The sequence below is a fragment of the Pectinophora gossypiella genome, chromosome 14 (assembly GCF_024362695.1).
Source record: "Pectinophora gossypiella chromosome 14, ilPecGoss1.1, whole genome shotgun sequence".
Classification (NCBI taxonomy): domain Eukaryota; kingdom Metazoa; phylum Arthropoda; class Insecta; order Lepidoptera; family Gelechiidae; genus Pectinophora; species Pectinophora gossypiella.
In genome coordinates, this window is record NC_065417.1 from 8,322,329 (window position 1) to 8,334,996 (window position 12,668).

Genomic DNA, 12,668 nt, shown 5'->3' on the forward strand with positions numbered 1-12,668 from the left:
TACCTATTTCCATTTATTTCACTTATTGGCTTCGGTGATTGGCTATTGGTTTCTATTAACAATGCTAGTAAGAAATTATTCCTTCCAGGCCCGTGGAGATCACCGCGATAAACCACTGTTGTATCCACGAGTAAAATTTCTTCAACTTTCCTTTTTGTTTAATTAGATCTCATGAGATCAGCCTAAGCTTTATCTTGTCCTTTCTGTAGAGCTTGTAGTTCATTGACAGATTGTACGTACTCCGCCGTAGCTTCTTCAAGGTCCCTGTCGTTGCTGGTAGGATCGTTGTCTCCCATTTGTTGACCTCCGTCACGATCCTGACGCATGCGCAAGCGCAACTCTCTTGCTCTAGCTTCTAATATACGCTCTCGTTTGTTCTCTCGCTCTAAGATCTAAAAAAATAAGAGCAGGTGTAACGATGTCAGTTATTCGTTACTTTATTTATACACAAGAAACTTACGTGAGTTAATAATTGCTTGTCATTTTTGTCCGCTGTTCCAAGATTTTGGGAAAGTTCTGCTAAATATACAGTCCCTTTGCTACTACCACATGCTACCAGCAGACCCTGAACATAATGGGCAAGGTAAAATTTTTAGCCACATTACAAATTTAATGAAAAATGAATTTCCAATTTTCCATATACCTAGTTACCTACCCCTTCATGAGGTCTTAAACGCAGTAGTGGTTCATCACATAGTTGTGCAGTTACAATTGGCGCGCTACGTCTGCGCAGCAAGTCCCAGCATGATAAACAACCATCCCACTGCGTTACTAGCATTAGAGAAAATCTGGAAAATGCGAGTAGGTTTAGTATGTTGTTATAGATTTGTATATGTAAATGTTAAACATACAATTTAGAAGGTAAATAGATAGTAAAAATTGGACCATCCATTAATGTTCGCTGATGAAATCTACCTTATTGGGTTCCAAGCACCATCCGTGAGTTTTGTACGATGTGAGTATGTCCACAGTATAGATGACTCACGGCAATCCTCACTCCAAACTCGAGCTGTCCAATCCCCCACAGTCAAGAAATTCTTCAAAAATGTTGGGTTTCTCTGTAGTGCGTATACTGGGCCCAAATGAGCTTCATACTGCGAAACATACAGTCATTTAGCGTTGACCTAGAGCAACGACGTATGACTCAATCTCAACATAATATTATTCAACTTAACGCGGACCCACGATTTTGTCCCTTTTGCCGTCGAGACTTCGGGTGTGTGGTGCTCGGCGGTAAAGGATTTTATTCGCGTGTTGGGGAGGCGCTTGAGGAAGTGCGGTAGTGACCCCCGCGCCTGCTCGTTCCTGGTTTAAAAGGTTTCCTTGGCAATAGTGCGCGTAGTGACGCGTTACTACGCGTCCAATATAATGGACACCTTTGAACCAGGTACGGGGGCGGTATTTTAGACTGACCTGCGTTGTTTGTGCAATAATTTGAAATGGTATTATATTATTCATAGAAATACCTTAGTCGGAAGCTTTTCTATAGGATTCTTGCCTTTCCGATTTCCTCCGATAACTAAGCCTGTTTCAGTTCCAACCATAAATCTGAAATTTTTCCCAGTAAATTGTAGTAGATCTTCACTAATACCTACTTATAAATATTTGATTTAATAATTAGATTAAGTTGCTATTACCTTGTAGGTATTGTTGGCTCGTATTCAAGCGCGGATATCCCAAGTGCGTTGTCGATGCTTTGTGTATCTGTCGGTAATTTGACGAGATCTATTATCATCGAATCGGTTGGTTCGTTCATATTTCGGGTATCCCACCTGAAATATTGTTTTTTTAATGGAAATAGTCACGTCTAGTCCATTGATCTATGTTAATATTACCTACCATTTTACGACACCGTCAGGAGAAGAAGAGAAGAATTCAGCGCCAGTTTTGGAGTTGATAAAAAGAACATTACGAACGAGATCTCGGTGTGCAACATGTGGTGGACAAATGCCTGCTGGTTCTCCACCTTTACGCATATCCCACCACCCCACCTGCAAATTGGTATACGAAATAATTAGACATAAGTACTGAGGTACTTTCTCTAAGTCTCTTTATTTTGTTACCTGCCCATTCATCATTCCACCAACGAGTGTATGTTGATCTCGAGGGTTGTACTGGAAATCTAGCAGCGGGTGTGGCGGTTTTACTATCAGCTCTGGTGCATTAGCATTTTCTATAAAAAAGTATGGTTAACATCGATCACGGAATGGTTCAACGTAACAGAGTAATACTCTGTTATTAAAACTGTTATTCAAGGATATACGTCGCACTGAAAATAGACCTTACCTATGTCCCAAATGTAAGAGAATTGTTGGCTTCTCACAGTTTTAACGAGGTCTACATCGGCATGAGTCGTTGCCAATCGGGCGCCTCCATCGGCTTGCCAAGACAATGAACGTACTGGTCGCCTAGTTCCGGGCTCACGATACACGTTTACTGTATGGCAGCTGCTACGCTCCACTGGCGGAATTGCGGGTAGTTCCGAGTAGTATATTTGGTACATATCCACCGCGTTGTTTTGAAGAATATTGTGCTCCATGCTCTGTTGGTTTGGGTGATTACAACTCTTACATTTACAACAGAAGGAAACGAAAAACGTACCAACTTAAATTTACCAAATCGTATTTGCCTTACCAACGAAAGAAAAACAACCAATACTTACATGACCAAGATTCATAACAGCATGGATATAGGCATCGTCTTTCTCTATTTTACGCCGGTACCTCTGCGTAGCCTCTGGGTCATTCATGTTAATATCTTTGGGCCAGCCGCCTTCGATATGGTTTATACCTGACGTTGTATATTCCGCTCTAACGGAGAAATCGTTCGTAGGAATTACAAAAAAAAAATACCCATTTTAAATGCATTATGATAGCTCTATAATGTCATTAAATGCTGAAGAGTGCCAAATTACCTTACTGAGTTCACCCAATGTTCGGACATAGTACCAGTATTTTGTATAGCCACATGCACTGGATTCCTTAATATGTAGTTTTGATAAAGGGCCGGGTTACATTGTATATCGCACAACACTTCCGGACCGTGATCTTCGAAAAAATACTGCTTACCAAACTCTTTCCTTTTCATCGAGTATTCGTAAATTAGTTCGTCCTTTCCTTTTTCTTGTTTAGACGAAGTTGTCGGTATTTCTAATTTATCCATTTTTACAAGGAAATTTATAAGTGAATCAAACCATGAGTTAGTATCGAGTTTTACTGTTTAATCAATAAAGTCACAAGGCAACCAAAATAACATAAGTAGATGGAGACATTTTACTCAGTAGTACATACGTACGGATAAATTGGTATTATACAATTATTTAGTACAAAGGTATAGGGTCAGCTGGTGACGCCCGTCGTATGGCCAACACGAGGAGCCGCGAGGAAGACCCGGCAAGTTTAACGCTGCATTGCTCTAACAGTATCCTCCAGCGAAGAGCAGCCCTGTCGTCAGCCACCATCCCCTTTAACTGATTTGCCTATATAAAAACTGGAAATTAAGTATCTCATACTCACATTTACATTGATAGTATTGATACTCACAGGGCACCCCAAAGCATCTTCTAGAACATTAACTGGAAGGCGAGCGTTTAGTTCCCCAGTGTGATCCGCAAAGCGTACCTTCAATTCTTCGTTGTTGTCGCTAATGGAACAAATAGGTAAAACGAATGATTGGCACGAATTATTGAACTTTCCAGGTGAGAGGGCATATCCAGAATTTTGGCGTTTTATGTAGGTAGGCACTTCTTTTCCCAAACTTACGTCAAGCTAACTAGTTCATCAAGGTCGAGGTGGGTAAGTAAAGCGTGTAGCGAGGCGCAGAAGGGAGATCCGGTGGCCAGGCGGTCGCGAATTTGAGCGACAGACGCGGCGGAGGCACGCTCGCCACTCCAAGCCGCCCACGCAGCCGCTTCGCCTCCGCCTTGGAATTACATAATGTTCACCACAGACTAATAAGAAAATACTATGAACAGAATAGCAAATAATTACGTGAAGAGGTATTTGGCGCATCTAGCCTGTGGCATAGTAGGAAACTTTACTAGGAAAGCGATGAACGTTTTTCGTAGCAGCTTGCTCGTTCCTATGCATTGTAGTAACGAGATGTAGCAGAATGGTATTTGCAGCTGTAGGACTTCTTACATGTACTTAAGTTCCAGTCAATTTCAAACAAATGTTGTGTTTTAGAATATTAGATACATTTCATGCGGAAATTAATCTGTTAGATAAACATAGTGCATAGCATACAAAACATAAGCTCTTGATTATATTCATTAACATGGGCAGAAGAAGATACTTATATCGAACACAAGATAAACTAAGTTCCCACGCTAACTCGATAGTGTATAAGTACCTAGTAGGTAAACCTTACTATGCGTACTTAGCTTTGTATAGCAAAAGATACTTGGGAACTTACGTGTATTAGCCTGGTTGCGAGTGTAGAGTCGCAACGCTTCTGCATCGGCTGTGTGGGGCTGATGTGTGATGACGGTTCTCGCAGAAACTTGTACTTTCACCGCTCTACCACGCCAGGAAACCTTTGCGTCCGCGATGAAAAGAACACTCTCTAACGGACGCCAGTCTTCGGCCCTGGTTAAACGTTTCAAGTATTAAATATACTTAGTCAATGAAACAATATTTAAGTACGTAAAACTTTTATAACTTTTCCTAACCTTTGAATGGTGTCGATGTCAAACATATCTAAATTAAGAGGCGCGGGAGTTGTATTATCCATGATTTCCACACAGCGCACTGTCATATCTGTTCCTAAAACAAAACAAAAAAATATATTTTATATAGTAACATTTAGGACTTCTGTTCCTTAAAAAAATATCACTAACCTGCTTTTGTTTTTATAGTCTTAGCGGGTTTTACAGTTTTCACCACCACCAACAAATCGACGAAAATGTTTCCGCTCTCTTCTGCAAGGAGGACGAACAATAGTAGGCATAATAAAATGAATGAGACTGAATATAAAGTGTTCAAAATAAGATAAAATTATGAACCTGGAAGTTTGAGAACTTCAGCAAGGCCGCAGTAGCCCGCCGCGGGTTTACTCGGGATGTGGAGGAGCGGCAAGAACATGCTGAACGAATCTCCAGTATGAATAGTGACGTCAGACATACCCTCGTTTAGCGACAGATAAAATGGAGACGTGACCTTACAAAGAAAATATGTTTAATAAACTTTAATACTTAAAAAAGTAATGATAATATAATGCCATGCAACATACAAATACAATAATGTATGTACATCATTTTAAATGCTTTACCTGAGGTCTGAAATTCTCGTTTTCGCTTCCTTTCACACATATTTTAGGGGAAGAAATTTCAACTGGAATGTCATATTATGATTAGATAGTGCCTTACGTAGGTACCTGCATCGATAATAGAGATATACTTATATCTTAAAAGTATTAAAATAATTACCAACATCCCCTACCAGAAACCTTTCATAAAAAGTAATAACGAAGTATTCCGATCCCCAAACATCGACATTTATTGTGTCTACTTGTGAATCTCTCACGGTAAAAGATGTTACTCCTCTTGTATCACCATTCTTCTTCTTGGATCCAAATGTCCGAGGACTATTTTTTGCGATAATTATTCCTACGATAATAGCATTTTTTATGTTGATATTTAAATTATTCAGTCGTATTTTTTGCACTCCCGCCATTTTGTTCATAAACTCAAAACTGTTTTTAAATTTTCTATATTTCCCGCTCTTTTATTAAGACACTTCATTGTAAAGTTTTAAAAATATATCTAGGTACGTAATTTTTTTTTTCATCATGTTCCCGTGAAATCCCGTGCGTAAATCTCCAAACACCAATGGTCAATTTATTTATCGTTAACGCAAATCTATCCTACAATCTTTGGTATTTATACGTTGGCGACATACATAAGTTCTTAAAACTGAATATTTGAAAAAAGACAAAAGATTATATAATATTTTTGCGTTCACGGTAATGACGATGACTTCGGTGTTCGAAGAATCACCCCGATACGCTCGGTCGTGAAACAGTATTTTTCCAGAAGTTTAGAATAAGAAATAAAGATACTTGGTCCTTTTGGTCCTTGATAAGGAACAATACTACGCATGTACGCGATGTTATTCCGCGTACATATGCTCACGGAATATTTGGATGTACAATACTCAAACTGAAACAATACTCGGTTGCAAACTCGGTTGGCATCTCAGAACAATAACTAAAGCATAGAAGGAAGGCTAAAATAAGAATTCAGAAACTATAAACCGGCTCTCTTCTAGCTTACGACACAAACTATGAGTGAGAAAAGGACAAATGATTCGCTCTTTGCTTCATTTTTTCCGAGGTTGTCACAACATGAAATGTCATTTGGACCTATTGGACTCATTTTAACTCGGCCAAATACATAGTAACATACATAAGAAGATTTTACTTATATTTACCGAACTATTTGACACGGTCGCGTCAACTGTGTTTACGAGTGTCTTGTGTTCAGATTGTTTTAAGTGATAATTTAACAATATTTTTCCAAATAAATGGAAAGAAACTTTTATTTATATCAAATAATTGAGTGTCTCGACTGTGTGACATTATGTCTTGTGTGGTATGGGGCTGCAGCTCACATTCAGGAAGAAAAGAAAATAGCCAACAACTTCTGTCGTTTCATCGGTAAGTTTTTTGTAATTTTCTAGTGAAATGTGAACTGCTGAACAATTTTAGGAAAGTAATATGTTTTGCTGAATAGATTTGTAGCATAAAATATTTGAGATATCCATTATATTATACGTTTCATCGATGAATACGGAATTGATTTGAGGTTATGTTGATTGTCCATAGTGATGTACTAAAATTATCGATACTTTTAATTTTTAGATTTCCTGTAGACGATAACAAAGAGAAAGAATGGATAATTCGCATTAATAGACGAAATTGGATTCCAAATAAGTACAGCCGTATTTGCTCGAAACATTTTACTGCGGATTCATTTATGTGTGTTCCTAATTCAAAGTGGAGGCGTCTTCGAGACGATGCTATTCCTACATTGAACATTATAGATCAGACAGATGAAATGGTGTTTAAATTTAAATTTCAGCCTAGCCTGCATCATCTCACTGCTGGATAGATAGATAAGATATTTGTATCATGTTATCACAACACGTTTATACTATCTATCATTCAACTACATATTATTATGTACTTAATAAACTTAGTATATACTAAGTCTGTAGTTGTTTTATGTCTAAACAATTATGAGTTGTACACGTTTTATATAAGTAAATTATTATTATCTTTGATTTCAGATATTAAATCCAAAAGTGTCGACTGGATTTACATGAAAAGGTATATCAAATAATTTTCTTTTTTTATATTTTTAACATGATATACATATATAGAGTGTATAATTCAACCAGCTGCACAATGCACTTAAATCAGATATATTTTACTTTTATTTTTATAGATTATTTTGTACATATACTATTTTAACATTATTATTAAACTTTATTTCAGTCAGTTCAAGAAGACGAGATGAAAAATTTAAAAGAAAAGCTGAACAAGTCCCGCCTCAAGATCAAACGACTTAATGAAAAAAAAAAAACAATGTGACAGGGTGTCACAAAGACAGTTTCTAAGCAAATTGACACTGTTTAGAAATTAATAAATTTGTATTTATTGTAAATATAATGTACATAATTAATAACGTGTGAAATAAATACTTGCTAATGAAAATGAACAGATTTACGATCTAATTTATATTTCATTTTACCTCCTGTTCTTATTTACTCCTACTCCAACACTCCAGGTTGATACGAACTGCGCCCAATATAGATTTGTGTAAGCGACTTAGATAAATCTTGACTAAACCTTCCTTTACAAATACAAATATACTTTATTGCACACAACATACAATACTTACAAGTTTTACACGAAAGATACAGTACACCACCTACCTACCTTTTACTTTCCCTTTCTGTTCTCTTATGAATACTTGTATGCCGTATTTTTTTAAGTATAATGCTATATCTAGTAGGTACGAGTATGGTAATCCTAGTATTGAAACAGCTTGTAGCCCTAGTAAAGACCGCCGTTTTATGTTTACAGAGTGGCACGTTTTTTCTGTAGGTATTTCCAGTCCATACTCTTTTCTATGTCTATGGCGTGACCCCATCGGGCCTCTTACCGTCTGTGCGGCTTAGACCCGGCGGCGGCGGTTCCAATTTGCACGGCACGTCGATCGACACCAGTGCACGGCGGATGACATCATAAATAAATTCGAATATTACAAAATACTTACCGATGAAACGATAACAGTTGGCTATTTTCTTTCCTTCCTGAATGTGAGCTGCAGCTCCAAACTAATATAAACCAGACAATATAATCCAAAAACGGTTAGATACTTACCTATCAGAGACAGAGTCTCCTTTCATCAAGAAGAAGATAATTGCATCCTACAAAAAGAAATCTTGTAAAAAAAATTATCGACATTAATTGTAAGTAAATTTAATTTTATCGACATATTACTAAAGTGAAACCCAACACTAGGCAATGAAAAACTTGTGACAACCTACGAAATTACGAAACAATTTTTGTATATGCGTCTTTGTCTAACATTACGCCGGTTCCGTAAGATAAAGTAGAGCAGAATTATAGAGTTCTGTTGCTATTTTAGCCTTCCTTCTATGCTTTAGTTATTGTTCTGAGGTTGGCATGGTCGTTTCCCGGCTGTTAGCCAGCCAGCTGGGGTAGGGGTGGGCGATTATGACATGTAATCTAGATATTAAGGCCGATAATCGGTTTCGAAATTATTTATGTTTTCATAATCGAATGTTGGTACTAATTTGTGTATACTATTATTAATTTGCATCCATGTCCCACAGATATTTAATACTATGCCATGTCCACATTGTCCACTACTACTAAATTAGTTCAAATAATATATTTTCTGCTTATTTTACGAGAAAGGAAGTTTTTGCAGCTACTCCACACGCAAAGTGCACCGTTTAGTATAATATTAATAAGTTGATAATCGAAATATCTCGATACATCTTCATAATCAAATCGACATCACTCTATTCTACTAGGTTAAAAAAAACAGCCAGCTGTCAATGTCACTGTCACACCATGCATGCGAGAAATAAAGTTAAATCGCGCCAAAAGGTTTCACAGATTTGTGGATTACATAAATAGTAATTGTTGATTCGAGTGATTGTAAATTAATGTATTTGACGTCAACATGCTTTTCAAAGAAGCATCTCGTTCATCTACAGCGAAACAGAGTGATTTTCAACCAACTGAATTGGAAAGACATGTAGTTGATTATGTGGATTGTTCAAAACGATTTTATGAAGTATCGAGAGATTTTTCAAAACAATATGCACACATTTATTCAGCTAGATTAAATACTTTCCGGAATATCTTAGGTGCAGCTATTCACAAGAAGTGGTCAAACAAATATAAGATATTGAAATTGTGCGAGCTTCGCGAGAAACACACATTGTGTGTTATCGTCGGAACACTGTTTAAGTTGCAAGAATTGAAGCCAAGTATTTTAAAAGAGCTTTCAGATCAATTAGAAATAATTCCTCAACCTGCAAGGTGAGAAAATTAATTAATGGGCAAACAACAGTATGTTTTTCTTACTCAGTTTCATAAAACTAAATTACCTATTATTTTAGGACCCATTTCGTTCACGATGCAGATAGTTTAGTACTGGAAGATGAGTTACAGAGGATCAAATTGGTTGGGGAATGCATTGATGTTCATCAAGTTGTTACTGGTGTTGTTTGTGCTGTTCTAGGTAATTAGTAGTTAATGTGTGTGTGTACTTGAGACATATTATTTTACTTCAGTTTATTACCATGTTCTGTTTTATGCAGGGTCTGAAAATGAGGATGGCATCTTCACAGTGAAGGATGTTTGCTGGCCAGGATGTAACATACAGAAACCATTGCCTACTCTAAATAGTGATAGGTGTGTACATTAGGTTCCTATACAAATTAAAAGTAATTAACATTGTATTGTTTAATATTTTCTATGTTGGATGTAAGTCACTTGTATTTATTTAATATTTATAATTTTCTTAACAGGTATGTTGTTCTCATGTCTGGTTTAAATCTGGCATCCAAATCAGCTGATCATATATTTTCGTTGCATCTTCTTCTGGAATGGTTGTCAGGCATGTCTGGTACTGCGGAGTACCAGGAGGAGATCTCAAAAGTGGTCAGGGTTATTGTTGCTGGTTAGTATGAAAAGTTTATCATTTATGTTTCATGGAAAATGTGAAAGAAAAAAATTGATTTATTACACATAAACAAAAACATTACCCTGCTCCTTTTGCAGTTGGGTTAAAACAGAACATCGCAAGTTTTTATGGCTTTTTTATGGTTGTGGTTGCCTGAAAGAAATTGCTTCAGAACAATAAGGCCGCCCATTTGTACTGGACTGATAAATGTTTTAATAAATGTTTGTATATTTTGTTTGTGTGCAATAAAGTATATTTGATTTGATTTGAACAACACTACAAAATCCTTACCTTATTTCAGCTCAATAAAGACAAAGACAGTCTCATAACATTACCCATAGCCTTACAATCTTTTAAGATTTGAGGAAACACATTTTAACCAGTTTATATATTGTCCCAAGGTGGTGTGTTTGCCAGTCACTCTAACGAGAGCAGTCTGAATGAGACAGATGTGATATCAGCAGCGGAGTCAGTGGATGCTTTCTCCACTGCAGTCAGTGCTGTGGCTCCACTGGACCTCATGCCTGGCTGCAAGGACCCCACTGGAATCATGTTGCCTCAAAAACCATTCCATTATTGTAAGTAGATATTGCCAGGTATTTATATTAGGGAAATTAACAGCAAAAAAGCACAAGTGTATAACACTAAAAAACTAAATGCTAACAAAAAAATTCCACATATATGTATGTGTCTAGTTAATTAACTAACTACTAAAAACTCAAACCATTTATTAACAGAAACAAGTTATAATAACAACAAAATAATAATTGTGTACTTAAGATACCATGACATTTAAAAGTAAAAACAGTTTATACATTGTTTTAAGTTTACGCGGTTATTATCATAATTAAAACACATAATAATGGGTTCTACCTACTCCACTCCAATCTCATCAGTCATCCCGTGATCATGGCACTTGCAACAGTGTCGAAATATCGGGAGTCTCATATCCCCATTTAAACGCGGTAAGAACCCGTTATTATATGTTTTAATTATAAAAACAGTTTAATTAAACCTACCAAAGCACTATAAGCTTAACCTATTAAAATTGTTCTGGGTTAACAGGCTCTCTATGGATGCTATGCTAGTGCAGAAAAGGTCTATGTCAAGATCAGTAGATGCCTTGTTGAAACTATTGTTGTACACTATATCTAGATTACTAACTGTAAAATCAATATTTTAATTATTTTTTTTAAAGATAATTTATCATATTAATTTTGTTACAGGCCTATTCCCTAAAGCTATCGAATACAAATCATTCAATAGAGTTTCAAATCCTTATGAATGTGATATTGGAGGTACGTTTTTCTGTGTATTTTATTTATGTACAATGACATGATTTAAAAAAGTAAAACTATGCATTATGATTATAGGTGTGTAATATGCATAATTATTTTATTTTTTTAAGGTTTCTTATGCCTTGGAACATCAGGAGAGCCAGTAAAAGATATCATGAGGTACAGCAAGCTGGACAGTCATTTAGAAATATTGAAGAAGACCCTCCAATGGCGTCATTTGGCGCCAACATGCCCTGACACTGTGCCATGTACCCCATGCATTGATACTGATCCATTTACTATATACAACTGCCCTGCAATTTATTTCAGTGGTGATTCCAATGAGTTTGCTACAGAATTGTATGAAGGTATTCACAATTTTAATAGTCACACATCTAGAGTAAATTAAAATGGCATAAATATACTAAAATTAGATAAATAAGTATTTACTCGGATTGTCCTAATTGTAATTTATTATTATCGTTATTATCATAGCTATTTCATTTGGCCAGCATGTAAAATCCAGTTAAAGCCAGTGGAATGATCTCAACTCTTAAGGGCTCCTATCTATAGGAGGTGACCCAGTGGAATTATAATACGCGAATAACATGTTTTATTAATTTTGTTTCAGGTGAAGACGGACAACGAGTGCGATTAGTGTGCGTTCCCGATTTTTGCAACACAAAAACTGTAGCGTTGATTAATCTAGCTAATTTAGAATGTTACAGCATGATGTTTGCGTGAAGTGTTTGTCATACTTAATTATTATTTTTCTTAATAAATGATTAATGTAATCAATCATTTTTCTTTATTCTATATAAAAATATAAATGTTTAGACCAATAAATGTATTATACAATTATTCCCTGGCTACCCTGATATTGCGAAATTCTTAATGAATACGTTTAAGTAGATTAATTATAATTGGTAACTTTTAGAATGGAAAACAAATATTATTTTGTTTTATTTTCCGCAGTTCACGCACGTGATCAGGGGAAGGAAACGTGGAAATGGCGCCATTTCATTTTCCACGAAATGATGTAATGCACTTCTAATTCACATTCATGGCGTCACTAAGAAACACCTTCCATTTGCTTTACATTGACTGGTCATGAGACATGAAGTCTGTTAAAAATTACAACTGAGAAAATATCTTTATACTTACTA

The 12,668-nt window shown here is 36.2% G+C and overlaps 3 protein-coding genes and 1 long non-coding RNA gene across 6 annotated transcripts; 2 read left to right on the forward strand and 2 right to left on the reverse strand.

The window, feature by feature from the left end:
• Nucleotides 1–36: 36 nt before the first annotated feature.
• Nucleotides 37–3,167, reverse strand: LOC126372331 (dynein intermediate chain 3, ciliary). The gene is made up of 11 exons (XM_050018030.1): nucleotides 2,915–3,167; nucleotides 2,663–2,810; nucleotides 2,287–2,542; nucleotides 2,064–2,173; nucleotides 1,840–1,991; nucleotides 1,638–1,772; nucleotides 1,467–1,548; nucleotides 916–1,094; nucleotides 656–788; nucleotides 461–565; nucleotides 37–392 (listed from the first exon to the last, which is right to left on the reverse strand). Exons 1-11 carry the CDS (start codon nucleotides 3,160–3,162, stop codon nucleotides 183–185), a joined length of 1,758 nt encoding a protein of 585 aa, XP_049873987.1. The 5' UTR covers nucleotides 3,163–3,167; the 3' UTR covers nucleotides 37–182.
• Nucleotides 3,168–3,291: 124 nt separating this feature from the next.
• LOC126372613 (meiosis-specific with OB domain-containing protein) lies at nucleotides 3,292–6,185 on the reverse strand. Of its 3 annotated transcripts, XM_050018437.1 has the most exons (10): nucleotides 6,058–6,185; nucleotides 5,426–5,734; nucleotides 5,269–5,330; nucleotides 5,003–5,156; nucleotides 4,838–4,918; nucleotides 4,670–4,763; nucleotides 4,414–4,586; nucleotides 3,762–3,921; nucleotides 3,543–3,642; nucleotides 3,292–3,478 (listed from the first exon to the last, which is right to left on the reverse strand). In XM_050018437.1, the coding sequence occupies exons 2-10, from the start codon at nucleotides 5,679–5,681 to the stop codon at nucleotides 3,320–3,322; spliced, it is 1,239 nt and encodes a 412-aa protein (XP_049874394.1). In that variant the 5' UTR covers nucleotides 5,682–5,734; nucleotides 6,058–6,185; the 3' UTR covers nucleotides 3,292–3,319. The 3 variants fall into 3 exon arrangements, with proteins under 3 accessions (XP_049874394.1, XP_049874395.1, XP_049874393.1); XM_050018438.1 differs by lacking the exon at nucleotides 6,058–6,185 and having other exon boundaries at nucleotides 3,292–3,469; nucleotides 5,426–6,028; XM_050018436.1 differs by lacking the exon at nucleotides 6,058–6,185 and having other exon boundaries at nucleotides 5,426–6,028.
• A 3-nt stretch (nucleotides 6,186–6,188) lies between these two features.
• LOC126372332 (uncharacterized) lies at nucleotides 6,189–7,709 on the forward strand. Its single transcript, XR_007567149.1, has 3 exons — nucleotides 6,189–6,654; nucleotides 7,287–7,326; nucleotides 7,495–7,709. It is a non-coding gene; the product is annotated as an uncharacterized LOC126372332 (long non-coding RNA).
• A 1,383-nt stretch (nucleotides 7,710–9,092) lies between these two features.
• On the forward strand, nucleotides 9,093–12,301 carry LOC126372414 (DNA polymerase delta subunit 2). The gene is made up of 8 exons (XM_050018144.1): nucleotides 9,093–9,579; nucleotides 9,660–9,781; nucleotides 9,861–9,954; nucleotides 10,071–10,222; nucleotides 10,627–10,803; nucleotides 11,452–11,523; nucleotides 11,634–11,870; nucleotides 12,134–12,301. The coding sequence occupies exons 1-8, from the start codon at nucleotides 9,218–9,220 to the stop codon at nucleotides 12,244–12,246; spliced, it is 1,329 nt and encodes a 442-aa protein (XP_049874101.1). The 5' UTR covers nucleotides 9,093–9,217; the 3' UTR covers nucleotides 12,247–12,301.
• Nucleotides 12,302–12,668: the final 367 nt, after the last annotated feature.

Bases quoted from the DNA above. Each gene is read 5' to 3' on its own strand.
- LOC126372331 (XM_050018030.1), bottom strand. From the start codon at position 3,162: ATGGATAAATTAGAAATACCGACAACTTCGTCTAAACAAGAAAAAGGA. The intron at 2,811-2,914 runs GTAATTTGGCAC...TTTCTCCGTTAG, and splicing joins CATTGGGTGAACTCAGTAAG to AGCGGAATATACAACGTCAG. The intron at 789-915 runs GTAGATTTCATC...CGCATTTTCCAG, and splicing joins GGTGCTTGGAACCCAATAAG to ATTTTCTCTAATGCTAGTAA.
- LOC126372613 (XM_050018437.1), bottom strand. From the start codon at position 5,681: ATGAACAAAATGGCGGGAGTGCAAAAAATACGACTGAATAATTTAAAT. The intron at 5,331-5,425 runs GTAATTATTTTA...ATGACATTCCAG, and splicing joins GTTTCTGGTAGGGGATGTTG to TTGAAATTTCTTCCCCTAAA. The intron at 4,764-4,837 runs GTTAGTGATATT...GTTTTGTTTTAG, and splicing joins GACTATAAAAACAAAAGCAG to GAACAGATATGACAGTGCGC.
- LOC126372414 (XM_050018144.1), top strand. From the start codon at position 9,218: ATGCTTTTCAAAGAAGCATCTCGTTCATCTACAGCGAAACAGAGTGAT. The intron at 9,955-10,070 runs GTGTGTACATTA...TTTTCTTAACAG, and splicing joins CCTACTCTAAATAGTGATAG to GTATGTTGTTCTCATGTCTG. The intron at 10,804-11,451 runs GTAAGTAGATAT...ATTTTGTTACAG, and splicing joins TCAAAAACCATTCCATTATT to GCCTATTCCCTAAAGCTATC.